We start from the raw sequence: 26041 nt of genomic DNA on the forward strand, positions 1-26041 counted from the left end.
AAAAAGGCCAGCTACTTTTATACTTGGTTGATACAGTCTCAATTTGTGGGAGTCAGAGAGGAGTCAAAAGGAACTCCAGAAAGGGTAGTAAACCAGAATGAACTTGTTTCATGTAAAGTCAGCGGGCGGAGCAGGGAAAAGGAGAAATAAACAAGAATATTAATTTAAAAAAGGTAAGTCGGGCTTTAAAAATGAACATTTAAACAAACAAGCAGGAAGGAACTTCCTTGGAAGCAGAAGACACTTGAATTTCTGGGGAGAAAGTAAACAACAGTGAGATGCAGGCTTCTGAAGTTAGACTCTGAAGCCTGGGCTGTCCAGTCTCTGCTCCCCTGAGTCCAGGCAGCTCAATTGAAGAGTGGAGGTTTCTTCTCTCTCTAGCAGGCCTGTCCTCAGAGAAGAGGGCCTCTTGTCCTCCAACTGTCGGCTGGCAGGGTCACCCCACATTTTTCTTCTCCTCCGAGTTTTCACCACTCCTGTTCTATTGAGAGTTAAAAAGAGAAGAAGTGCATGTCAGTGGACTTTGGGCATTTATATTAGCCTTCTCAGAAGGCCACATTTCTAAATAATGCGGTTTATTTGGCACCAAGGATCAAGTCTGAGATCTTGAACATGCTACACCTTCAGCTTCTAAATAATGTGTTTTAATGACCACAAAACAAAACAACAACAATAAAAATATCCTGGAGTCAGGTGTGGCAGCCCACACCTGTAATCTGAGCAGTCAGGGGTAGAAGCAGGAAGATGGAAAGTTTGAAGCTGGCTAGGGATATATAGTAAGATCTTTTTTCCTAAACAAAGACCATACTCCTCCAAAGCTCTGAAAAAGCCTCATACCCACTCTTCTAGAATCCCTAGCATTGGCTTCTTTGGCTATAACAACTTAAATTCAGATTTTTTTCTGCCCTTCATTAGTTTAGATTGGGCTCCTGTATTTTTATCGTTTAATTTCCAAAACAAAAGTCTGAAGGTAGGGATGGTTTCTCTTCAATTCTGCCCAATGCATTCATAAAACAATTTTCCTGAGCTATCTCACGACTGTAATGTATGGTGGTGAGAATTAGTTTGAGCGTCACGGTACACTGGGCACTTACTTTCTCACGATGTCACACTTAATTAGTTACATACTCGGCATTAACTGGAACCCCTGCTTACAACCTGAAATAAAAAAATTGTAATTTGTTATCATGTCATACAAAAAAAGACTTCCATTAGCCAGGCATGGTGGCAAATGTCTTCCAGCACTCCGGGAGGCAGAGGCTGGTGGATCTCTGAGTTCAAGGCCAGTCTGGTCTACAGATCAAGTTCCAGGACAGCCAGGGATACACAGAGAAACCCTGTCTTAAAATAAACAAGAAAAAAAAAAAAGACCTCCATATAAACATATTGTAAAAGGAAGAGAAACTCCTTAGAGAATCAGAGAAAGCCCACATGCTTAAAGTGTGGGAATGAGACTTACCTCAGGTGGAGGGGGCTTGATGGAGACTGGCTGGGGAGTCCTCCGGGGTGGGGAGGGTTTGGGCTGCACCTGCTGCTGGGCAGGGTTATAGTAAGTCACTCCTCCATATACCTGTGATGGAGCCTAGGACCCCATATGCCAGGACCCCATAAGCCAGGAGAAAAAAAAAAAGAATTAACCCAAATTAGGAGAAACAGAAAACATTTGCTAGTCACAAAAACAAAAAGATGGGGCTGGAGAGATGGCTCAGTGGTTAAGAGCATTACCTGCTCTACCAAAGGTCCTGAGTTCAATTCCCAGCACCCACATGGTGGCTCACAGCCATCTGTAATGAGATCTGGTGCCCTCTTCTGGCCTGCAGGCATACATGACAGCAGCATACTGTATGCGTAATCAAAAGAGAGAGAGAAAGAAAGAAAGAAAGAAAAAAAAAAGAAAGAAGGGGGCTGGAGAGATGGCTCAGTGGTTGAGAGCACTCACTGCTCTTCCAAAGGTCCTGAGTTCAATTCCCAGCAACCACATGGTGGCTCACAACCATCTGTAAGGAGGTCTGGCGCCCTCTTCTGGCCTTCAGGCATACAGACAGAGTGTTGTATACATAATAAATAAATAAATAAATATTTTTAAAAAAAAGAAAGAAAAAGAAAGAAGGAAGGAAGGAAGGAAGGAAAGAAAGAAAGAGAAAGAAAGGAGAAAACAGGTATGGTTCTCGTAACCACTTAGGAGTCAGAGACTGGAGGATCATATATATTCCCCATCAGTGACACCCTGCCTCAAAAATAAATAAATAGATAAATAAATAAATAAAAGAAAAACTACCAGGTGGTGGTGGCACACGCCTTTAATCCCAGCACTCGGGAGGCAGAGGCAGGCGGATCTCTGTAAGTTCGAGGCCAGCCTGGTCTACAAGAACTAGTTCCAGGACAGGCTCCAAAACTACAGAGAAACCTGTTTCGAAAAAAATCAAAAAGAAAAACTGACCCTGCCTCAAATAGACAGATAGATAGATAAATAAATAAAATGAAAAACCGAGACAAAAAACAAGGTCACACTTGGTAGTACAAACCCTTAACCACAGCACTGAGGAGGTGAGTCTCTGTGAATTTGAGATTAGCCTGGTCTATGTGGCAAGTTGCTAGGCCAATAAAGCCATATAAAAAAATGTAACACCAACAAAAAAATAAGAAGCAAAGATAGACATTACATAACCTGCATTTCCAGCTCCTGACCACCAGGGGGCATCCTAATGCCACACAGGAAAATCAGTGGCATTGAATTGTTCAAGACAGGGTTTCTCTGTAGCTTTGGAGCCTGACCTGGAACTCCTGCTGTAGACAGGCTGGCCTCAAACTCACAGAATTCAGAGATCCACTTGTCTCTTCCTCCTTCCTGAGTGCTGGGATTAAAGGCACGCGCCACCACTGCCCGGCTTGTAAAACTCTTTTAACATTTTCCCCCACCCCAATCCTGTGTGACATAAAGGATGTATACCTAGAACATTAGGCATCTTACCTGTGTGTTAGGATACAGATGAGGAGGAGGAGGAGGAGGAGGAGGTAATGCTCCTGGAGCATAAGGGTAACTGGGGTTACCAAAATTCATGACACCTGGAGCAGAGAAGTAAGTAGGAGCAAGCAACTGCTGGGGTGGAGGTTGTCCTGGAGACATGGACACTGGTGGCGGGTAAAGACCCGGATTGGGCAGAGGTGCTGGTGACTGATGGGGATGTAAACCTGAGCAAAGAAAGACAAACAAAAACTGTAAAAGAGGATACCACCTTTTACCACAGAATGCCTGAAATTAGACCACCAAGCATAACAGGTTAGACTGCAATCCTTAAGATGGACTTAAAATTGAGCCAGGGTGGTCAGCATCACTGGATAGCGTGACAGTGCTGGAAAGGTAGGGTTTGTAGAGTCCCCAACACAGATTCTTGCACACTATAAGCATACAAGAGGGATGCAAGCTTACCTGGGTGAGGAAGGTGCATTTCTGGCTGTACAATCATGCCCTGTGGAGGCAGTGGGGCAGGGCTGTCACCATGGGTATAAATTGGTCCCTGGAACTGCACTGTAAGATATATTGAGAGTCGTATAAACCACAAACCTTCATACCACATAAGCAACTCTTTCGGTCCTGCAGACCTTTGATATTCTAACTCTTCCATATGAAGAAAACAGCAACTAGACAACATGGGATAACCACTGTGAAGTAGAAGGCTGAGCACTTCATTCCCTTTACAGTGACAAGAAAGGTACCCAACAATAAGAAAGAACTCACATGGATCATAGTAATGGCCCTCCATGATGCTGATATGCACAGGAGGAGCAGGGGGCTCTGGCACAGGTCTCTGCCGCTGGGACGAATAACGTTTAGCTCGACCACCCTGGACACCCTGAGATAAAGAGATTTGGTTAAGACTCCAGAAGAAGCAGGGCAGTGGTGGTGCACGCCTTTAATCCCAGCACTCGGGAGGCATAGGCAGGCAGATATCCGTGAGTTCAAGGCCAGCCTGGTCTACAAAGCAAGTTAGTTCCAGGACAGCCAGGGTTGTGACATAGAGAAACCCTGTCTCGAAAAACCAAACTTCTATTGCCTGGCATGATAGCCTAAGCCTAAGAACTCAGGAATCAAAGTTTGAAGCCCATCTGAACTATATATGATATTCCAGGCCAGTCTGTTAAAGAATAAGAGACAAGAGACCATCTTGAACAAGAAAAAGAACTTATTGTGGTTTTTAATAGTGAACAAGTGTGACAGTCTCAATGAGTGATCCACATTTGAAAACTTTGTCCCCAGTTAGTGGAACTGTTTGAGAAAGATTAGGAGGTGTGTCACTAGGATGGACTTTGTGGTTTCAAAAGACTGGGCCATTCCAGGTGTGCTCTCTCTGCTTCTACTTTAGGATCAAATGTAAGCCCTCAGATGTTCCTGCTGCCATGTCTTTGATTTGCTATCACGGTCTCTAGCATTCTGGAACTGGAAGCCCAATGAAATGCATTCTTTTATAAGTTGCCTTGGTCATGTTAGTCTGTCACAGTAACTAAGGTCCAGGCATGGTGGTATACATCTTTCAGCTGGGAGGCTGAGACAGACAGATCTCCCTGAGTCCAAGGCTGGCCTATTCTACTTAGGGAGCTCCAAGCCTGCCAGAGCGAAATAGTGAGATTCTATCTCGGCACTTCTTTTTGACAGTATTGGAAGCTGAATCAAGGGTCTCATGCATTCTCTACCACAGAGTATATACAGTCCCAATCCTCCTTCTTCCCATTTTTGTACCATTTCTTCCATCCGGTTAAATGGAGGTGGAGGTCCTGCTCCCATATGGATGTGGTTGGGCATACCTGTAATATACCAAAAAAGTCACTGGTTGAATGCAGATGTATGTGAATAGGAATCAAAGGTACCACCAAGAAAATAATAAGCGCAGCTGGGCAGTGGTGGTGCATGCCATTAATCCCAGCACTTGGGAGGCAGACAAAACCCTGTCTTTAAAAACCAAAAGAAAAGAAAATAACAAAGGCATTCTTCTCTTCTTTTAAACTAGCACAATTCTGTTTAAAAATGTCTGCTGGGCCGGGCGGTGGTGGCGCACGCCTTTAATCCCAGCACTCGGGAGGCAGAGGCAGGCGGATCTCTGTGAGTTCGAGACCAGCCTGGTCTAAAAGAGCTAGTTCCAGGACAGGCTCCAAAACCACAGAGAAACCCTGTCTCAAAAAACCAAAAAAAAAAAAAAAAAATGTCTGCTGGTCACTCTTGCAGAGGAGGACCTGGGCTCCGTTCCCAGCGACCACATGGAAGCTTACAACCATCTATAGCACTAGTTCTAGGGGAATTCAATGCCCTTGCCTGTAGTGCACACACATCAACTTCAAGTGCACACACATACACATAAATTATTTTAAACTGTCTGCTTATTGTCAATGCTAGCATTTGAAAATGTGCTCCTGTTGCCCAACATCTTTATTATAGCAACAAAGTCCTTGAAAAAAGACTGGAAAATAAACTCAAGCTCAAATTTTTCCTACTAAATAAGGTTTTATATAGGAACTTTGGGAGGATAAAATAAGCACATTAGTAGATATACTATAAAGTGCAGAGCCAAATGTTTTCTAACAACACTAGCTATGAGGAAGACATTACATTCTTTTTTTTTAAATATATTTATTATGTATACAATATTCTGTCTGTGTGTATGCCTGAAGGCCAGAGGAGGACGTCAGACCTCATTACAGATGGTTGTGAACCACCATGTGGTTGCTGGGAATTGAACTCAGGACCTTTGGAAGAACAGTCAGTGCTCTTAACCGCCGAGCCATCTCTCCAGCCCCAAGACATTACATTCTTACTGTATAAAAATTACTTAGAATACAGACATGGCTCAATGGTTAAGAGCACTAGTGCTCTTAACCTTCTTGCAGAGGACCCAGGTTTGATTTCTAGCACTCAGTTGGTGATAGATAAGTAAATAAGATTGGGGTGGAGGGGTGGCGCATTCCTTTAATCCCAGCACTTGGGAGGCAGAGGCAGGCGGATCTCTGAGTTTGAGGCCAGCCTGTCTACAAAGCTAGTTCCAGAACATCCAGAGCAACATGGAGGAACCTAGTCTCAAAAAAACCTAAAAAATTAAAAAAAATTTTTTTTTTTTTATTTAAAAGAAATGTTTTATATACTCTCCCAAAGATAGTAAAGTATCAGTACAAAACGTTATACTTCTCTGTCCAGAGATCAACTAACTCTAGGATCATACTGCTTATACTAATTTCTGGTGCTCAAAAACCACATGTAAAAGCCCAGAGGCCTATGAGCTAAAACTGACCTAAAAGCTTCTTCCCTGATAACTAGCTTTTATGGTAACAAAAGACACCATGCAAGTTTCCAAAGGAAGGACGCAATCAACAATACCCAGGTAAAACATCTACAAAGCACAATGATAACCAGGGTGATAGATAACCCAAGAGTGCGGTGGTGGCACACAAAGCTTGGTGGTAACCAACAGCTCTCAGATTGGACTAAAGATCACTCAACAAGAGGGAAACCATGCCTGCTACTGGAAGCTTAGCCAAGGTAGAGAAGTCAGGGATCTTGGAGGAGAACCTACAACCACCATTTTACTAAATCAGCATAATCCCTAACTTCATTCTAAATATTTGTCCATGGACCCACAGATAAATGACCACCCATGGAGGAAACTTTTCTTTGCAACAGATGAAGACCATTACAAAAAACCACAATCAGTCAAAATGCAGTTTTGGAGCTCAGTCCCAACAGATACATCTATATAACAACTTCCACACCTAAGAATCAGGGATTGCTGAGGAAGTGGGGGGCAGAAAAAGTTTAAGAGCCAAAGGATCAGAGTTTCCTGAGAGATTGTATTTGTTGTAATAGGAGTGGCGGGCTGCATCCTGCCACCAGGCTAGTTTTACCCGGAATAATTACACAGAAACTGTATTTTTTTAAACACTGCCTGGCCCATTAGTTCCAGCCTCTTATTGGCTAGCTCTTACATATTGACCTAACCCATTTCTATAATCTGTGTAGCTCACAAGGTAGCTTACCAGGGAAGATCTTAACCTGCGGCTGCGTTGGGAGTGAGAATCATGGCGACTCTCTGATTTAGCTTCTTTCTCCCAGCATTCTGTTCTGTTTTCTCCGCCTACCTAAGGGTTGGCTTATCAAATGGACCTAGGCAGTTTCTTTATTAATAAGAAATCACTCCCACATCATGTATATTCTAGTATCCTCAGAAGCTACACCTGTAAATTCTCACAGACATGAGCTGAACAAGGACAACAACAGACATGCCTAAGTGGACAGTGAAAAAAACCTACCAGGCTTTACCACTATCTAAGGACCTATAAGCAACTAAAGAAATGCTGAGAGTAGGAGAGTCTTCTTTCTCCCAGGAAGAACACACCAACTGGTGAGCCAATACTCTTACTGTCAGCCCTAAAAACACACAAGTAACAACTAAGCAGGGTAATTATATATTTAGGAATATAAATGTATATACATATATGCAATGTAGCAAGTTAAAAAAAAGAGCTCATGAATTTCAAAGAGAGCAAGGAGGATATAGAAGGCTTTGAAAGGAGGAAAGGGGAAAATGATGTAATTATAATCTCAAAAACCAAAATAATTAAAATAAAATCACCTGTATCAAAGTAGAGTGCCAAAATTCCCAGTGCTCATCAAGATTTTCAATTTTTAAGTTTGGCCTAGAGGGCCAGAGAGATGGCTCACTGGTTAAGAGCAATGGCTGCTCCTGACCTGGGTTAAATCCCCAGCATCCATATGGCAACTCACAACCACCTATAATTCTATTCCCAAGGGATTTGATGCCTTCTTCTAGCCTCTGTGGGCACTTACACACATGGTGCACAGACGTGTGTAGGCAGAACACCTACACACAAAAATAAATAAAATCTCCCCTCGCCCCCCAAAAGGAAGTTTGGGTTACATTTCAAAAACTACATGATACCTGCTAGCTGCATGGCTTTTATTTTCTTTTCTGAGACAGGGTTTCTCTGTGTAACCCTGGCTTATCCTGGAGCTCACTCTGTAGACTAGGCTAGCATCAAAGTCAAGAGATCCACCTGCTTTTGCTCCCCTGAGTGTTGGGATTAAAGGTGTGCGCCACCACTTCTCAGTGCTATATGTGTTTTTAAAATTAACTAAAAATTCAATTCTTCCTTCTAGCCACATTTCAAATACCCCAAAGCACAGCATTATATATAGTTCTAATGTCTCTAGGAAACATGTAACACTGGCTCAAACAGTCTGAAGATGCTATCTATCTTAGGTCCCTCTTTGTGCAAGAGGAGAAAATGAATCTTGACGAAGGCGCTAAGGACTGATGGCCAACAGTGTGTGTACACAGTGGGACAGGCTAACCGGGAATCTACAAGACTGGCTCTGTGAAGGAAAGAGAGCTTTCTGTCAGACACTACATTGCTGAGAGGGAAGTCCCAATAACACAATAAAATCTAGACCCAGGCTGCAAGGCCTACCTCGAAGCTCCCGTGGTTGCAGGAATGAAGGCTGTCCTGGACTCCAGTTTTGTTCTGCTATATTTAGCTGTGCCACGTCTTGCTCCAGTCCACCTGTGGTAGAATCTACTGGAGTCTCCCAGTTCCCAGTCTTAGCAGCTGGAGGAGGAGTTGTTTCTGGGATTGTGGCTGCTGAAGTGAGCCCTTCAGATGGAGGAGGAACCTCCTCAGAAGCTTTGACTGCATCCCCAACTTTGGTCCGGGTCCTTCTTGCCCGGGAATAGGATTTCTTCTCAATGGGCCTGTCAGGAGCTGGTGGTACAGTGTCAGGAACAGCAGCTGGTGTCTCCAAGGCCGTCTCTTCTTTCTCAGGACTGCCAAGCAATGGAGCATCTGGTTCTGGAGATGGATCCCTCATAGGAGTCTGCTCCAGACGCCGCGACCGGTAATTAGCTTCATGCTTATGAGTCTCACCAGACCGGCCACCATGCTGCCCACCAACCTCCACAGGCCTAAAACTAGTACGACCTTCCTTGAAGCCCCCAGATCGGGAATAATTCCTGGATGTAGACATGCGGCCAGTACCTGCTGCATTCCTGTTAATAAATGTTCTTGGTGGTAGGGCGCCCCCAGGACCCTGGTGGCGATGGGACTTGTTTGATCGATCACCAATCCAGTTTGGATCTCTTTGTGGGGGACTTCCAAATCTGAAACAGTAAAATTGTAAAGAAAAATGTAAGAAAAGAGACCTCCACATATCTACACGGAGACTCAGGGAGTTGTGTCATTCCCATACTTACTTAGTCACTTAAAAGAAAGAAATGCATTTAGAAAAGCAGAAGAGTTTGAAAGATCAGTAATTTAGGCTCCTGAATTTCCTTACCGAGGTTTTCGGACTCTTCGGGGTTTGATGTCATCAGGATTGTGAGCGGATCGAATATCATAGCCATAAAGAGCAATGAGCTCCTGTCGGGACTTTGGGGCCTGTTCATCTTCACGGAACTTATCATGCTCCCAGCGGCCCTCATCCTTCCATAGCTTTCGCTGACGTCCCTTGGGTCTGGACCAAACCAAGCAGAGGTGTCTTGAGATAATTAGTACTTTAAAATTATCTCTCTACTAAAATGGTAGCCTATAAAAACTTTCTATCTCCAGAGTCACAGATTAAAGGCAGCAGAGGTGTAATAGTTTAGGATCTGGAGACAGATCACTCTGAATCTGGATCCCAGCTTCTTTACCATCAACAGTTCCCAAACATTTTCTATCTTTTTTTAAAAGACAGGGCCTCACCACGTAACTCCGACTGGCCTAGAAACTGCTATATGTAGACAAAGCTGGCCTTGACTCCACCTCTCTGAGATCCTGCCTCAGCCTCCCAAGAACTGGGATCAGGAGTCACACTACCACATCCACCTCTTGCTTGACAGGGTCTCACTAAGTAGGCCAAGCTGCACCCAAGCTTATAACCAAACTGCTTCAGACTCCTGGGTACTGGGACTACAAGTGCATGACACTATACCTAGCAACTAGTTAGCAAATTCTGCAAGCTTCACTTTCCTCACCTGTACAGGAGGAATAATAACACTTCTCTTAAAATGTTCTGAGTAGTAAAGGAAACGATATAGGTAAAGAAGTCATCGAAGAACCTGACACACACTAAGCACAAGCTAGCCAGTAGCAAGAATAGCGTAAGATGGCTGTTACCGGACTTCTTCTTCCTGAGTCTGTCCTCGAAGATCATGCTCAAAGAAGAGCCCTTTCCTGGGTATATAGGCTGGATTTTTCCGATCTTCATCATCATCCAAATGCTTAGGGCCTTTTTTACCCACTTTGTTCTCTACAGGCTCTGTGCTCTCCTGGAAGATAAAGGACTCCTTACTTTTCCAAGGAGCTGAGAGGCCCTATGCCAACCCCAAATGGAGGACTATGCTGCGTACTGACCTGTCCATCCCCACTTTGCCTCTCTCCAGTCACAGTGCCTTTAGTATCAGGCTTTTCTTCTCCCTTCTCTTTTGCTGAGGAATCAGCAGCATCATTTGCTTCTGATTTCAGCTCCACCTTGGAGTTCTCCTCTTCACTGTATTCTCCTTCTTCACCCTGAAAAAGTGTTTTTGTTAACTATGGGGATGAGATCTGAAGATAAGAAAACATTTCCTGGCAAACATTTACTACAGTGTAAGACTGAGAAGCAAACACTACAAGTATGGTGTGGCACATGTTCACAATCCCAGCAGTGGAGAGGAAGAGACACGAAGACCACGTGTTCAAGATCACTTTCAGCTCATATTAAGTTAGAGGCCATCCTGTGCTACATGAGATCCTGCCTCATAAAAACAAAAAACATGGACTAAGAGATATCTCAGTTGATAAAATGCTTGCCACAAAAGCATGAGGACCTAAGTCTAGCACCCATGTACAAAGCCAGACATGGTAGTATACACTTGCAATCCCAGAGCTCAAGAGACACAGGAGAATCTTGGGGCTTGTTGGCCAGCTGACCTGACTTAAATGATGAGTCTCTGGTCCTCCTAAGAAACCCTGTCTGAAAAAAATAAAAAAAGATAGCTCTAAGGAATGACACCTAAAGCTGTCCTCTGTCCTCCATACACATATGCACACACACTAAATAAAAAATAAAACAAACATTACAAGGGCTGAGGTTATTAACTCCATGGTACAGTATTTGCCTAGCATGGCAAGGATCTGAGATCAATTTCTAGCATACATACACTATGCCAATATTCTTCTTCTTCTTCTTTTTTTTTTTTTTGGTTTTTCGAAACAGGATTTCTCTGTATAGCTCTGACCATCCTGGAACTCACTGTGTAAACCAATCTGGCCTTGAACTCTCAGAGATCTGCTTGCCTCTGCCCCGAGTGCCGGGGTTAAAGGTGTGCAACACCACCACCTGGCCTAAGCCAATATCTTAAGCAAACGTCTAGAGAACAGGGTTCTTTAAAATAGACACAAGTGCAATATGCACATATGTCCTTAGAAATAGTGCTGTAGCACACAAGTAGGGAATTTTAACAATGGTATCTAAGGAAAGGAGTCAGGGGTTAGAGATGGAAGACTAACTTGATAGTGCCTTGCTCTCCTTTTCCAGTCTTTTTGTGAAGCTCTGGCTGTTCTAGAACTAGCTCTGTAGACCAAGCTGGCCTCAAACTCAGAGGATTACCTGCCTCTGTGTCTCAAGCACTGGGACTGAAGGCATATGCCACCACTGGCTCCTTTCCAAGTCTTAAACATACAGTGTTTAATAATAGTACTCTGTCTTAAGTTGAGAATTGAATGCCACGGCAAATGCTCACACATACATGTGCACACACAACAGAACCAACTGCTTTTAAAAAATGGATTAGGAGCCGGGCGGTAGTGGCGCATGCTTTTAATCCCAGCACTTGGGAGGCAGAGGCAGGTGGATCTCTGTGAGTTCAAGGCCAGCCTGGTCTACAAGAGCTAGTTCCAGGACAGGCTCTAAAGCTACAGAGAAACCCTGTCTCAAAAAACAAAAAAAAGGGGATTAAGAGTAGAAATTACCAATCTTTCTGATTATGTAGCTTCATTGAGGGGGCACACACCTAAAATCCCAGCAACTCAGGAAGTGGAGGTAAGAAGATTGAGAGTTCAACGCTAGCCATCACCTTAATATCCTATCTTAAAAAAACAAAATAAACAAAACAAAGTTCTTTTGAATCTAGGACCTCCAACTATCACCAGACTAAGAAAACATGAAGACAAATGTTTTCCATGGCTCCTGTGGTCAGAGGACAATTTGAGAGCCAGTTCTCTCCTTCCACATGTGGATTCCAGAAACTAAACTCAGGTTGGCAGGTTTTATGGCAAGTACTCTTACTCGCTGAGTAATCTCGGTCTCCATGCTCCCTCTTGTGGAGATAGGAATCGAATCCAGGGCCTGAGTATTTATAGATTTACTCTACCACTGAACTACAGCTCCAGCTTGTTTACAGTAATGACCTAACTTTCCTCCTCCTTACTATGAATCAAACCTCAGATCCTCAAACAGGCAAGACAGCACTAACTACTAAGTTATGTGCACTACAGGCCCAAGTCATACAAGTTTGTTGTTGTTTAGAGACAAGAGTCTCACCATGTAGCCCTGGCTGGTTTGAACTTGTTCTGTAGATCAATGGTTGCTTAGAACACAGAGATCTGCCTGCCTCTGCCTCCCAAGTGTTAGAATTAAAGGCATGTACTCCCATGCCCAGCTTCTAAAATTACATTTTTAAAAATATTTATTCATTCATGTGTATGATTGACCTTCTTCAAACACACGAGAAGGGGGAATCAGATCCCATTACAGAGCCACCATGTGATTGCTGGGAATAGAACTCAGGACCTCTGGAAGAGCAGCTAGTGCTTTTAACTGATGAGTCAATTCTCCAGCCCCTAGGATTGTATTTTTTATGTCTATGATAGGAGTACTGAATCTCCTACAGCACGAGATTCCAAGAGAAAACAAACACTATCCTATCTGGAAAATCTTAGAGAACCAGCTGCCATAGAAATGAAAATGAACAATGCATGAGTGCACTCTGAACAATTACTCCCTCATTACCACTCCCTTCTTTTCTAAGACAAGATCTTGCCATGTAGTTGGGGTTGGCCTCAAACCTGCCTCTCCCTCTTGGTGCTGGGATTAAATATGTGAGCCACCACACGTTTTTCCTTTTCCCTCTCTTAACACACAAGTTTGAATAATACAGATCCTGACAATGTTAGGTCTTCCCAGTTGGTGGTAGCGCACGCCTTTAATCCTAGCACTGGGGAGGCAGAGGCAGGCAGATCTCTGTGAGTTTGAAGGCAGCCAAAGCTGTGGCGGGAGTGGGGATATCATTCGGACACTAAAGTGGGAAAGAAATGAAGGTATGGCCAGCTCCACATAGGAAAAAGCAGTGACTTTAAAATATGGTCATACTCTCTTCTCATTCTCTCTAAATCTGATGCTTTGGAGACCTAACTGGATTACAGAGGCAAGTTTAAAGAAATGGGCTGAAGGGAAGGTGGTTTAGTCATATGTTAAACCTCTACCACCGATTGGATGTGTGCACACTGGTCTCTTGTTCTCCTACTGTACCTGGCACCTCACCTAAATCAGACTGCCTTCTCACTTCAGGCTAGCCTACCAGGACCTGGTCAAAGACACCATGTAACAGTCCTGACTAGGCTAGAAGCTTTCAGTGTTCTACCCTTTTTTTTTTTCAAATAAAGCTAAGCCTGCCTAGTTGACCTAGACAAACAAACCAATTAATTCCTCTTCCATTCTTTCTATTTCTTGTTGACACTCTAAGCCACTCCTCATCTGGATGTTTTGCGTAACAATTCTCAGAAAAAACATGGAGAACTAAAGGAGATTCACTACACCTGCACTGTGACAATCCAGTCTTTATCTACAGCTTAACAAGCACTCTTCCTTCTTCTCATGCTCTGCAATCATATTGTTTTCCTTCTATTTGTGGATCAGAGGATGGTAATCATTCAGTACTTTCCTTAATTCTAGGTTATGCAGCAGACAAACAAGAATTTCTGGTGTAGGTACACACTTCACTATGTTCCTCTACTCATATGCTCTCCGGATTTCAACCTTAAAAGAAACTTATTTAGTTATTTATTAAATTTCATTTATTATGTAGTGTTGTACCTGCATGTATGCCTGCATGCCAGAACAGGGCACTAAAAATGGTTGTGAGCCACCATGTGGTTGCTGGGAATTGAACTTACGACCTCTCTCTGGAAGAGCAGCTAGTGCTCTTATAGCCACTGAGCCATCTCTCCAGCTCTCGAGGTAACTTTTATGCAACATTCTCTTTAGGCTGTAATAGAATGTCAATGAGGAAATTTATATATTCCTATTGAGAAAGTAATTTTGGTGGGAGTAATGATACACACCTTTGATCCCAGTTTAGGGAGGCAGAAACAGGCAAATATGTGAATTTGAGCCTAGACTAGTCTATACATAGTGAGTTCCAGACCAACCAGGGCTACAAAGTGAGAGCCAATATTACACACAAACACAAAGAAAAAAACTAATTTTGTTAACTGGGCAAAAAGACTGAGGAGTGATGAGGAGACTTCAAATCAGACTCAAAACCTATAGTCCTTGTATGTTCCACCCCTACACTAATAAATATCAAAGATGTGTGTTCAAGTGTGTTGTGGAATATTATTTTAAGCTGTGTTACTTTGTCTGTCTAAAACACCTGATTGGTCTAATAAAGAACTGAATGGCCAACAGCAAGACAAGAGAGAGAAATAGGGAGGGCTGGCAGGCAGAGAGAATAAACAGAAGGAGAAATCTGGGGGGAAAAAAGATCTAAAAGCAAGAAAATCAAGGAGTGAGAAAAGAAGGGGCCAGCCACCCAGGCAGCCACAGAGTAAGAATGAAAGAAAAATATAAAGAAGAAAAGGAAAAGGCCCAGAGTCAAAAGGTAAATGGAATAATTTAAGAAAAGCTGGCTAGAAATAAGCCAAGCTAAAGTCAAGCTAGAGTCTCTGTGTGTGATTATTTGGGAGATGGGTGCTGGGACCCCAAAGAGTAAAGAGTAATAAAACAACCAATGACACAAGTGTCTGCAAAGGCTAGAAAAACATGTCAGTTCCCATGGAGCTAAAGTCACAGGTGGCTGTGAGATACCCCAAAGTGGGTCTGGGAACTGGGAACTGAACTCAGGTCCTCTGGAAGAACAGCAAGTGCTCTTAACTGCTAAGCTATCTCTCCAGCCCCTTATCTAATTTTAAATAAATTTTAAAGATTTTGTTTATTGGGAGAATGGAGAGATGCTCAGTGGTTAAGAGCACTGACTGCTTTTCTAGAGGACCAGGGTTTGATTCCCAGCACCCACATGGCAGCTCATAACTGTCTGTAAGTCAAGATCTGACACCTTCATATATACATACATACAGGCAAAACACCAGTGCACCTAAAATAAAGACAATTTTTTTTAAAAAAGGAATTTGTTTATTACTAATACACTAAAAGAGAATAAAGCACATTTTCTTCCAAGAGGTGTGACTGACTCACATCCAGATCAAGTGCTCCAGAGGTCTGTTTACTGCAGGGCTTGTCTCTTCAGTCATTGCTCACAAGTCTCTGAGAAATTCATGTATATGCAGGAATAGACATGAGGTCTGGCTCCATCTGCAACCATGTGTAAGGAGACTGATCCTCCTATATATAACAGAGCCCAGGTGGTGAGACCTCCTGGGATCTCCACATTGGGCCAAGCCTACTTCTTTTTCTTCTTTCCCGCAGGTGTCATCATTCTTACCCTCCTCTCCAGACAGGGTTTCTCTGTGTAGCTCTGATTGTCCTGGAACTCACTCTGTAGCCCAGGCTGGCCTTAAACTCACGGAGATCCGCCTGCCTCTGCTCCTGTGCTGAGATTAAAGGCGTGCGCCACCACCGCCTGGCTCAGGTCTCATTATTCTTTTTTTTTCGGTTTTTCAAGGCAGGGTTTCTCTGTAGCGTTGGAGCCTGCCCTGGAACTAGCTCTTGTAGAGGTCTCATCATTTTTTAGTTCACTTTACTTTTCTATAGACTCCAAGTAGTGTACAATGAAGTATGGTACCTGGTACTTTTTTTTTTTTAAGAGATAGCAACAAGTTTCTTTTTGAAAAGAAACAAGTTATAAATCTGCCAAGAATTCTACTATGAATGAGATAGTTTCCCTAATTTCTTTGAGAATCCACTGTCCTTTAGCTTATTTACATGGTGCGTTACACTCATTAATTTACTCATGTCACACCAACCTTGCACCTCTGGGAGAAAGACATTGTTCATGATGTATGATTCTTTGTTTTGATTTTTGTTTGTTTGTTTGTTTGTTTTTTTGAGACAGAGTTTCTCTATGTAGCTTTGGAGCCTGTCCTGAAACTTGCCCTGTAGACCAGGCTGACCTTAAACCCAGAGATCCTGAGGCTAGAGAGATGGCTTAGAGGTTAAGAGCATTGCCTGCTCTTCCAAAGGTCCTGAGTTCAATTCCCAGCAACCACATGGTGGCTCACAACCATCTGTAATGGGGTCTGGTGCCCTCTTCTGGCCTGCAGGCATACACACAGACAGAATATTGTACACACAATCAATCAATAAATCAATCAATCAATCAATAAATAAATATTTTGAAAAAACCCAGAGATCCTCCTGCCTCTGTTTCCCAAGTGCTGCGATTCAAGGCATGCACACCACTGCTTGGTTATGATATATGATCTTAATGTGTTCCTAAATTTGGTTTGCAAGTTTTTTTGCTGAAAACATCTGCATTTTCGTTCATCTGAGAAAATTGTTGTTTTTGTTATTATGTTTTTACCTGGTTGTTTTTTTTTTTTTTGGTTTTTTTTTTTTTTGGTTTTTCGAGACAGGGTTTCTCAATAGCTTTGGAGCCTGTCCTGGAACTCCCTTGGTAGACCAGGCTAGCCTCGAACTCACAGAGATCCGCCTGTCTCTGCCTCCCAAGTGCTGGGATTACAGGCGTGCGCCACCACCGCCCGGCTTTACCTGGTTTTGATACCAGGATAATACTGGCTTCATAGAATGAATCTGTCAGTCTTTCTTCTCTATTTTGTGGGACAAATAAAGGACTGGTAGATCTTCTTGAAAGTTTTGACAGAATTCAGCAGTGAATCCATTTGGTCCCAGGCTTTCCTTTATGGGGAGATATACTGGCTAGTTTTATGTCAACTTGGAATAATCTCAGAGAGCTGGAATAATCTGAGAGAGGGGAACCTCAATAAAGAAAATGCCTCCATAAGACTGGGCTATAGCCATGCCTGTAGAGCATTTTCTTAATTAAATGATTGATGTGGGGCCATTGCAGTTGGTGCCATCCCTGGTCCTAAGTTCTGTAAGAGAGCAGGCTGAGCAAGCTAGTAAGCAGCACTCTTCATGACCACTGTACCACCTCCTGCCTCCAGGTTCCTACCAGGCGTGAGTTCCTGCCTTGGCTTCCGGTTGTGGAATATTCCTCTACACTGTGTGAAGATGTGCCACTGTGATTGGTTTAATAAAGAGCTTAAAGGCCATTAGCTAGTCAGGAAGGGGCTAGTCGGGACTTCTAGGGACAAAGAGCTCTGGGAAGAAGTAGGAGTGGCCAGAGGACACAGAGGGAACATACATGTAGGAGGAGAGGTAAACGCCATGAGTTATGTGACAACACGTAGATGAATAGAAACGGGTTAAGTAATAAGAGCTATTCAGAAACAAGCCTAAGCTAAGGCTGAGCTTCCATAATTAATAATACGTTTCCATACCAATTTTTTGTGAGCTGGCGGCCCAAAGAAAAATCCAGCTATGGGATATGTGAGCCAAATAAACCCTTTCCTCCAATGTTGCTTCTTGTCATGGTTTTTAATCATAGCAATAGTAACCCTAAGACAGAACACTTGCATTATAGCCAAGAATTCTGTACTTTTTCCTCAGCAAATGCCTCATTTTCTCTGACATCTCCAATATCTCCAATATCCTGGGGTCTATATCTGTAATATCCACTGCAACTTAGACATTATTTTTGCGGCATCATGCACTAGCCTTCCAGAGCCTCAAAGTAGGGAATCCAACCCAGACACACACAGCCTGGCTTCAATGGCTTTCTTAAACCTTAGTGCAAGCCTCTGGTGAATCCCTCATTCTTGAAGCCTGCCCAACTCTATCTCTTAAGACAGAAGGCTTTCCTCCTATTTTACAAAGTAAAAACAAAGATGGAATACCAACTTCCTTTGTATGTACCTTCCCTTCTCACCTCCAAGTAATTACTAGTTAAGACAGTTTTGTCTAAGCAGGGCATGATGGGAAATACCATTACTCCCAGCTTTTATTTTCTCACATACTTTTTTTCCTTTCCCTTACTACTTATTCCTTCAGTTTTTAACTAAACTAGAGAGTCTCCCAACAAGTAAGAACGAAATCACCTTGACCTCAAAATATTCTCCTAGCTTTCCTTTCAATCAAAATTTTCTTTGTTCTTTTACTCATCACTTGGCTGAACCAAGTGTTCTCCCACTGAGCTCCAGCCCCTTCTGTATTTTCTTTTGTTTTATTTATTCATTCATTTTTGTTTTTAATTTGTTTTTTTTTTCTTCAAGACAGGGTATGTAGCCCTGGCTGTCCTAGAACTAGCTGTGTAGATGAGGGCATCCTCAAACTCAGAGATCCACCAGTATCTGCCTCTCAAGTGCTGGGATTAAAGGCGTGCACCACCAAACCTGGCCCCAATAACAATATATTTTTTTTTTTAAAAAAAAAGGTTTCTTGGACCATTCTGGGGGAAATGGAAGTAACACATTGTAGTGGTATTTTGTTTGTAATCTAATGAATAAAGCTTGCCTGAAGATCAGAGTGCACAACTAGGTCACTAGTTAGCCACAGAGGCCAGGTAGTAGTGGCACACACTTTTAATCCCAGCACTTAGGAGACTGAGGCAGAGGGGTCTCTGACTTCAAGACTACCCTGGGCTACACAAGATTTAATCTGTCTAAAAGAGAAACAGAGCTCACACAAAAATCACATACCTTTAATCTTTAATCCCAGCACAGGAGTGATATGGCTGGACAGAGAGAGGAATATAAGGGGGGGGAGGAGATAGGAGCTCAGATGCATCTGAGGATTAGTAGAGACAGGATTGCCCCTTCTTATCTGAGCATTGGTAGAACTCTCTAATGGCTGCCTACTCTGCTTCTCACCCTAATATATGACTCGAATTTTTATTATTACGAACAATTAGAATTTGTGCTATAACACATCTTTTTGATTGTTTTGTAATACTGGAGAGTGAATCCAGGGCCTTGAAAATACTTAACAGTTTACCACTGAGTTACAACCCCAACCCTTTTTCAATTTTTTTTTTTTTTCGAGACAGGGTTTATCTGTGTAACCCTGGTTGTCCTGGAACTTGCTCTGTAGAGCAGGCTGGCCTCAAACTCACAAAGATCTGCCTGCCTCTGCCTCCTGAGTGATGAATGAGCCACCACCACACGGCCCTTTACAAATTTTTATTCTGAAGCCCGGTATGAAGAATACGCTAAGGCAGAGAGGCAGGTGGATGTCTGTGAGTTCAGGGAAGGCTTGATCAACAAAGCAAATTCCAAACTAGCCAGTACACATAGATCCTGCCTCAAATTAAAAAAAATCTCTGTTGCCAGGCTGGCCTTTGTGATTCTCCTGCCTCACTCACCCTCTCAAGTATCTGAGATTACAGAAGAATACTACCTCGCCTAGCTTCAGCAACACAATTTATTTCTCTTCAAATTTCAACATGGAATGACAGCTTCTAGACAGCAAACCCCGAAGTTTTAGACAATATTTACAACAAAACTATGTTAACCAGCTATGTCTTAAACTTTCAACTCTAACTGTATAAACCAAAGCACCGACAGCCACAGATAGCACGTGCATAACACAGTTTAGGAGGAAGCAGAGATGTAAATGGACCAAGGGATAGGGAAACCCTGAAATAACCAATGGTCACTGACTGCTGAGCCCAGAAGCGGTTACCATGTAAAGTAAAAGTTATGGTACACTCTAAGGGTTACACTAACCCAGCTGCCAAAGCTCCTTCTAGAACATGAACAGCAAGAAGAGACTTACTGAGAAGAGAATCGAATCAATCAGCACAGGGAAGTTCTAGAACAAGCTGGGAAGAAGAAGAACGAAAACAAGAAACCTCAGAAAGCTTCCCTTATTCTTTTAACATCACAGAAAAATGGGAAGAGGGAGCTCTATGATGTTAGAAAAGGTACAGTACCCTAAGCCATGCTTTCTTCTAAAGGCTTAGGAAAAGCAAGTTTACATGAAAATGAATAGGTAACAGCTGGAGAGACATTTCAGCAGTTATGAGTACTTGTTGCTCTTGCAGAGGACCCAGGGTTAAATCCCAGGACTCACATAGTAACTCACAACCATCAATACTCAAATTCTAGGGGATCTGACTTACTTTGAGGGCACTACAAATACATGTGGTACACACACAAACATGTAAGGCGAAACATTCATACATAGAAAATAAATAAGTCTTAAAACAATTATGCCTTAAGTCTACCCTCCTTACGACCACTGTATAAATGGGGGGACTTTTAATACTCCCTCTCCACCTGCCCCACGGCACAATGTACCCAAAGAAAAAAGGTCTCCATTCAAGGACAGAAGCCTGTGGTTAAGAAAAAGAAGGTTCAGGCCAGCTAGGGCTGTAGACAAAGAGACCCTGTCTCAAAAATAAAGAATAAGTAAATAAAAACAACTGGGCATGCCTCCATTAGATTCTCTTTAGATTATCCTTGAGTAATTTTTTAAAAATATTTATTTATTATGTATACAATATTCTGTCTGTATGTCTGCAGGCCAGAAGAGGGCACCAGACCTCATTACAGATGGTTGTGAGCCACCATGTGGTTGCTGGGAATTGAACGCAGGACCTTTGGGAGAGCAAGCAATGCTCTTAACCACTGAGCCATCTCTCCAGCCCCTTTTGGTTTTGTTATTAATTTTTTTTCTTTCTTTCCTTTTTCTGGAAGGGTTTCACTATGTAGCTCTGGCTAGCCTGGAACTTGCTGAGTAGACCAAGCTGGCCTCAGACTCAGAGATCCACCTGTCTTTGCCTCCCACTACTGGGATTAAAAGTATGTACCACCATGCCCAGCTTTATCCTTCTTTTCATCAATAACCTCATCTAACTGCCTCATTCTGACTTGTCCTGAAGTCCTTTGCTGTGGCATCTACCAAGAAGCCCCTTAAAGCTTTTAGAAGTGTTCTCCAGGCTGAACTGCCAGCAACACTGAACTGCCTTTTCTACTGCAGCTGAGAGTCACATATACAGGGATTAAAACAACAACAGCAGCATTCCTACACAATAAAGGTATGCCACGGATATATCCTATCAAAAGTACAATTCACACACCTTTAATCCCAGCACTCGGGAGGCAGAGGCAGGTGGTTCTCTGTGAGTTCCCGACCACCCTGATTTACAGAGCAAGTTCCAGGACAGCCAAGGCTACATACACAGAGAAACTCTGAGCTAAAAAACCAAAAGAAAATATATTGCCTCCTTATGGTGGGTAGCAGTGGTGCATGCCTTTGACCCCAGCACTTGAGAGGCAGAAGTAGGGAGATCTCTATGAATTCGAGGCCAGCCTGACCTACAAAATGAGTTCAAGGACAGCCAAGGATACAGAGAAACAGTGTCTTATAAACTTAAGAAGAAATGGATTTGTTTGTTCTTAAAACATCCCAAACCTGGTTGAGGGTTGCTTAATGTTAGAACATCAGCCTCATAGGGGCAAGCCCTGCATTGGATCATGACAAATTAATTTATGTGCTGCTGAAGGGAGCATGCAAAACTAAACTTAAAAAGCCATCTAAAACTTAACCCACCACTCAATTCCTGAGTATTGTCTCTTTTTTAGTTATTAACACCATTAATCAATCTAGACACTGACTCCTTCTTTAGACCTCAAAATTTAATGGGGGCAGGGGTTCTATTAGTCCAATCAATATAAGCCTCACATTGGTCCACATCTTGCTATTTCACTAGCTGTCTAGGGAACCATAATCTCAATCCTTAGACTACCTTAGAAAAGATTTTTTAAGCTTTTTTTTAATTTAATAATTTATTTAACTATTTTACATGCATTAGTGTAAAAGTGTCAGATTCCCTGGAACTGGAGTTACAAATAGTTGTGAGCTGCCATGTGGGTGCTGGGAACTAAACCCAGGTCCTCTGGAAAAGCAGCCAGTACTCTTAATCACTGAGCCATCTATCTCTCCAGCCCCCTTAAACCCTTTTTTGGAGACAGAGTTTGCTATGAAGCCAAGGCTGACCTCGAACTCTTGATCCTTCCACTTTTGCCTTCAGAGTGAGCTGTGTATTATGACACCTAATTCCTAAGAAACTTTACTTTTATTTATTTTTGTTTTTTTGAGATAGGTTCCCCCCCCCAACATAAGAGCCCTGGCTCTCCTGGAACTAGCTCTTGTAGACCAGGCTGGCCTCGAAATCACAGAGATCCGCGTGTCTCTGCCTCCCATCTCTGCTGGAATTAAAGGCGTGCGCCACCACTGGCCAGCGTTTTTTCTTAAATGTCTAGTTTGTAGTCTTGCCTCGCCCTCAGTTGATGCTGTTTATTTAAACCTTCTGTGCAATTTCTTTCTGTGCTCTCAGAATTACACCCAAACTCCTTTATAAACAGGATGGTGAGCCACTATGAACTTACAATCAGGGGCTGGAGGCTCAGCAGTTAAAAACATTCACTGTTCTTGTAAACGAACTGGGTTCAGTTCCCACTACCCACATGGAAGCTCACAACCATCTGTACTCACAAACCTAATACACACATATAAATTCAGGCAAACCACACATATACATAAAATAAACAATCTTAAAAAAAAAGTTTTGGGCTGGAGAAGATGGCTCAGAGGTTAAGAGCACTGGCTGCTCTTCCAGAGGTTCTGAGTTCAATTCCCTGCACCCACATGGTGGCTCAAAACTACCTACAATGAGATCTGGTGCCCTATTCTAGCACGCAGGCAGACAGAACACTGTGTGTATATAATAAATAAGTAAATCTTTAAAAGAAAAAAAAGTTTCATTTTCTGTTTTTTTTTTCCTGACAGGGTAGTCTTGCTTATAGCCCAGGATGGCCCTGAACTTGAAACAATCTTCTTGCCCCTGCCTAAGTACTAGAATTTGAATAGTATGCCTGTACAGAAATGTGCACATATGTAAACATGCATGTGGAGCTCAACAAGAAGGCTAGACTGTGGCTTGCCTGCAAGCTCCAGAGATCTGTTTCTGCCTGTATTACACATGCCAACATACCCAACTTTTTACAGTGATCTAGGGATTGAATTCAGGCCCTCTTTACCAACTCTCCAGCCCTTATTTGAATTTATGTTTTGCTAAGTTGATTTCTGTGCCACAAGCTTTTGTTTTCTCAGTTTTTCTAGAGTACTGCTTTCTTCTACAGTAGGGATTTTGAAATGTTTACTACTACATCTCCCAAGATGTTAAGACAGTCAAAATTCTAGTAGATTTATAGGTTAAGGCTGAGGTAGTAGCCTCAATGGTAGAACCCTTTTCTGCATGCACCTACATGTAAGATCAAGCTCCAGAATCACAAAACAAACAAATCACGAAAGCTAACTAATGAAACAAACATATTTATAGAACAAATTCTTGACCCACAATCCAATTCTCCCCAAATATAACCCCATAGCTAAAATACAAAACTCAGGAGTCTGTTCGACAATTCTGGGACAGGTAATTCTAGGACAAAGTTATTCTGAAAGTATCTACAGTTATTTATCCAATCAAAACAAAACATGCTGTCTGCCTAGGGAAACACTCCCATAGACACCAAAAAGCCCTATCCATAAAATAAGGGATGGATTTTTTCCCCCATAAACTACACAGAATGGGGGGGGGGGTGTTTCCAAGTGGCTGTGTTTTCAACCTAGACAGTATAAAGTGAACAGTCAAACATCCCGTAAAGGACTTCAGCATCTTCTCATTCTCTGCCTCAGACAAGCACTTGTTCAGATGAGAATAAACCAACTAACACTGTGATCCAAAGCTTGAAGAGGCGTGGCTTCAAGTTGCTGTCATTAGCTTAACAAGATCGTCTCTTTTTTGTCTTTGTTTTTTGAGACAGGGTTTCTCTGTACAGGCCTGCGTCCTGAACTTGCTCCATAGATCAGGCTGTCCTTGAACTCACCGAGATCTGCCCAGCTGGGATTAAAGACTTGTGCCACCACTGCTCACCACCCCCCACCCCCTGCTTCTAACAGATTTTTAAAAGCATAAATGAAGAAACATAGGCATAGAAACATGTCAGGGAATTTTTGTACCACACAAACGTAGATTCTTAAAAAGACATTTTCTGACTTACACCATAAGGAAAAAGAATCTATCACACTCACTTCTGAATCTTCTGCACTTTCATAATCGGAAAGGACAGCTGAAAGGAAAACACAAACACGTGAAGGGGAGGCGTAAACAACAAACAGTGATTATAACTACATTCCTGACTGCTCACTTTGCATCAGGCTAAAATCCTCACTTAACTTAGGCAGCAACTTTTGAGGCACATAAAATGATGGCCTCTATTCATTTACTGATGGAGAAGTATATGGCATGGCTGACAAAAAGCTACGCGATTGGCAGGTGGTTCTCTGAGTACTCAACCTGTCACCTTCCAAAAAGGAACCAAAACAACCATGCTCGGAATCACTATGGTACAAAAAGCCACTCCTGGGCACACCTCCCGAAAAAACCAAAACCAAAACCAAAAAAAAACCCAACCAAACAAAAAAAAAAATCCTTAACAATCAGAGAGAAACCCAGTGTTAGAAATGCGTGGCCTCAGTTTATGTCCAAACACTCATCATGATAAATTAAAAACCACTCACCATCGCCTTCCATGCCATCTTCACTCTCCTGAGAGGAAGAAGATGACAAGGGTTAGAGGAGTCATTCCCAGACGTGGGGAGCCCACCCGCAAATAAATGTGAAGAACTGAAGACTCAACACAAACGGTCGACTAGGGATATGGAGAAAGGTAAATCGTTCTAAGTCACAATCAAGAAGGCCGATCCCCACACCTCCAGCCCCAGTCCTGTGTCAACACCCGCGCAGCACCGCCCGGGCTCGGAAGCCACCCATCTCTGGGGCTTGGGGTGGCTGCAGACTCGCAGCAGGACAACCTTCCCGTCTACCGGGAGGCCCGGTGTCTCGCAGCACCTCCACCCCGCCCCCTGCCGGGTCGCCGTCCGGCAAGCGCTCACTCACACACTCCGACTGCTCTGCGCTCTTGGCGCCCCCGCTCTCCACCCGCCGCAGATGCAGGCCCCCGCCGCGGCCGCCGCGCTGAGAAGGCAGCGAGCCACTACCGCCGCCTCCGGCGCTCCCACTGCAGCTGCCGCCGCCCCGCGCCGGAGAGCCGCTGTCGGAACCCGAAGCACCAGACTCTTCGTCCTCGGTGTCCTGGGAAGCGCGCTGCCGACGCCGGTCCGCCATCTTACGGAGAACGGCCACCGCTGGTCAGCTCCTTACGCACCACGCCCGCCGCTGAGGCTGCCGGGAGGCTCGAGAGCAGTCCCGGCATGCTTCGCGTCCGGCGCGGGCCGCCTCTCTTCCCGCGGGGCGGGGCCTGCGCCCTGCGGCACGTTTGCGGGAGCGCGAGATTACGTCTCCCGGTGATGTAAGGGGGCGTGGCTCGGCCCTGCTTTTCTCCTGTGCGGGCACAGGGCCTGGGGATTGGTCCCCTGCGGCTTCTCTGGGTGCTTTGCTCGGCCATCTTGAGCTTTCCTTGGGGAGGGCTTCGACTTGTTACAGCTCCAATGTGGCGCTGGAGCTGTCGCATGATTGTCGTTTTCCATTTCTCGTTTTCCCCTGAATTTTAGACGAAGCATTATGCTGTATGCCATCGCATGATAACACCACGAATCCAGGTGAAAAAGCCTTAGTTCTGTGTCAGATTTGCCAGCTCTTCACCTCAGCCTAAATTTAGGGGAAAGGAGAAACTGCAGTGGAGACACAACTAAATACTGTGGCGTTTTCTGTGTGTATTCAGATTTTTCTAACTCTGT

At 43.5% G+C, this 26041-nt stretch overlaps 1 protein-coding gene across 1 annotated transcript; it reads right to left on the bottom strand.

The window, feature by feature from the left end:
• Casc3 (CASC3 exon junction complex subunit) lies at positions 1–25530 on the bottom strand. The gene is made up of 14 exons (XM_075990809.1): positions 25242–25530; positions 24863–24890; positions 24374–24411; positions 10393–10548; positions 10156–10307; positions 9335–9511; positions 8473–9158; positions 4739–4803; positions 3740–3854; positions 3431–3529; positions 2972–3192; positions 1460–1582; positions 1095–1158; positions 1–481 (listed from the first exon to the last, which is right to left on the bottom strand). The coding sequence occupies exons 1-13, from the start codon at positions 25467–25469 to the stop codon at positions 1135–1137; spliced, it is 2112 nt and encodes a 703-aa protein (XP_075846924.1). The 5' UTR covers positions 25470–25530; the 3' UTR covers positions 1–481; positions 1095–1134.
• Positions 25531–26041: the final 511 nt, after the last annotated feature.

This window comes from Microtus pennsylvanicus, chromosome 11, assembly GCF_037038515.1.
Source record: "Microtus pennsylvanicus isolate mMicPen1 chromosome 11, mMicPen1.hap1, whole genome shotgun sequence".
NCBI lineage: Eukaryota > Metazoa > Chordata > Mammalia > Rodentia > Cricetidae > Microtus > Microtus pennsylvanicus.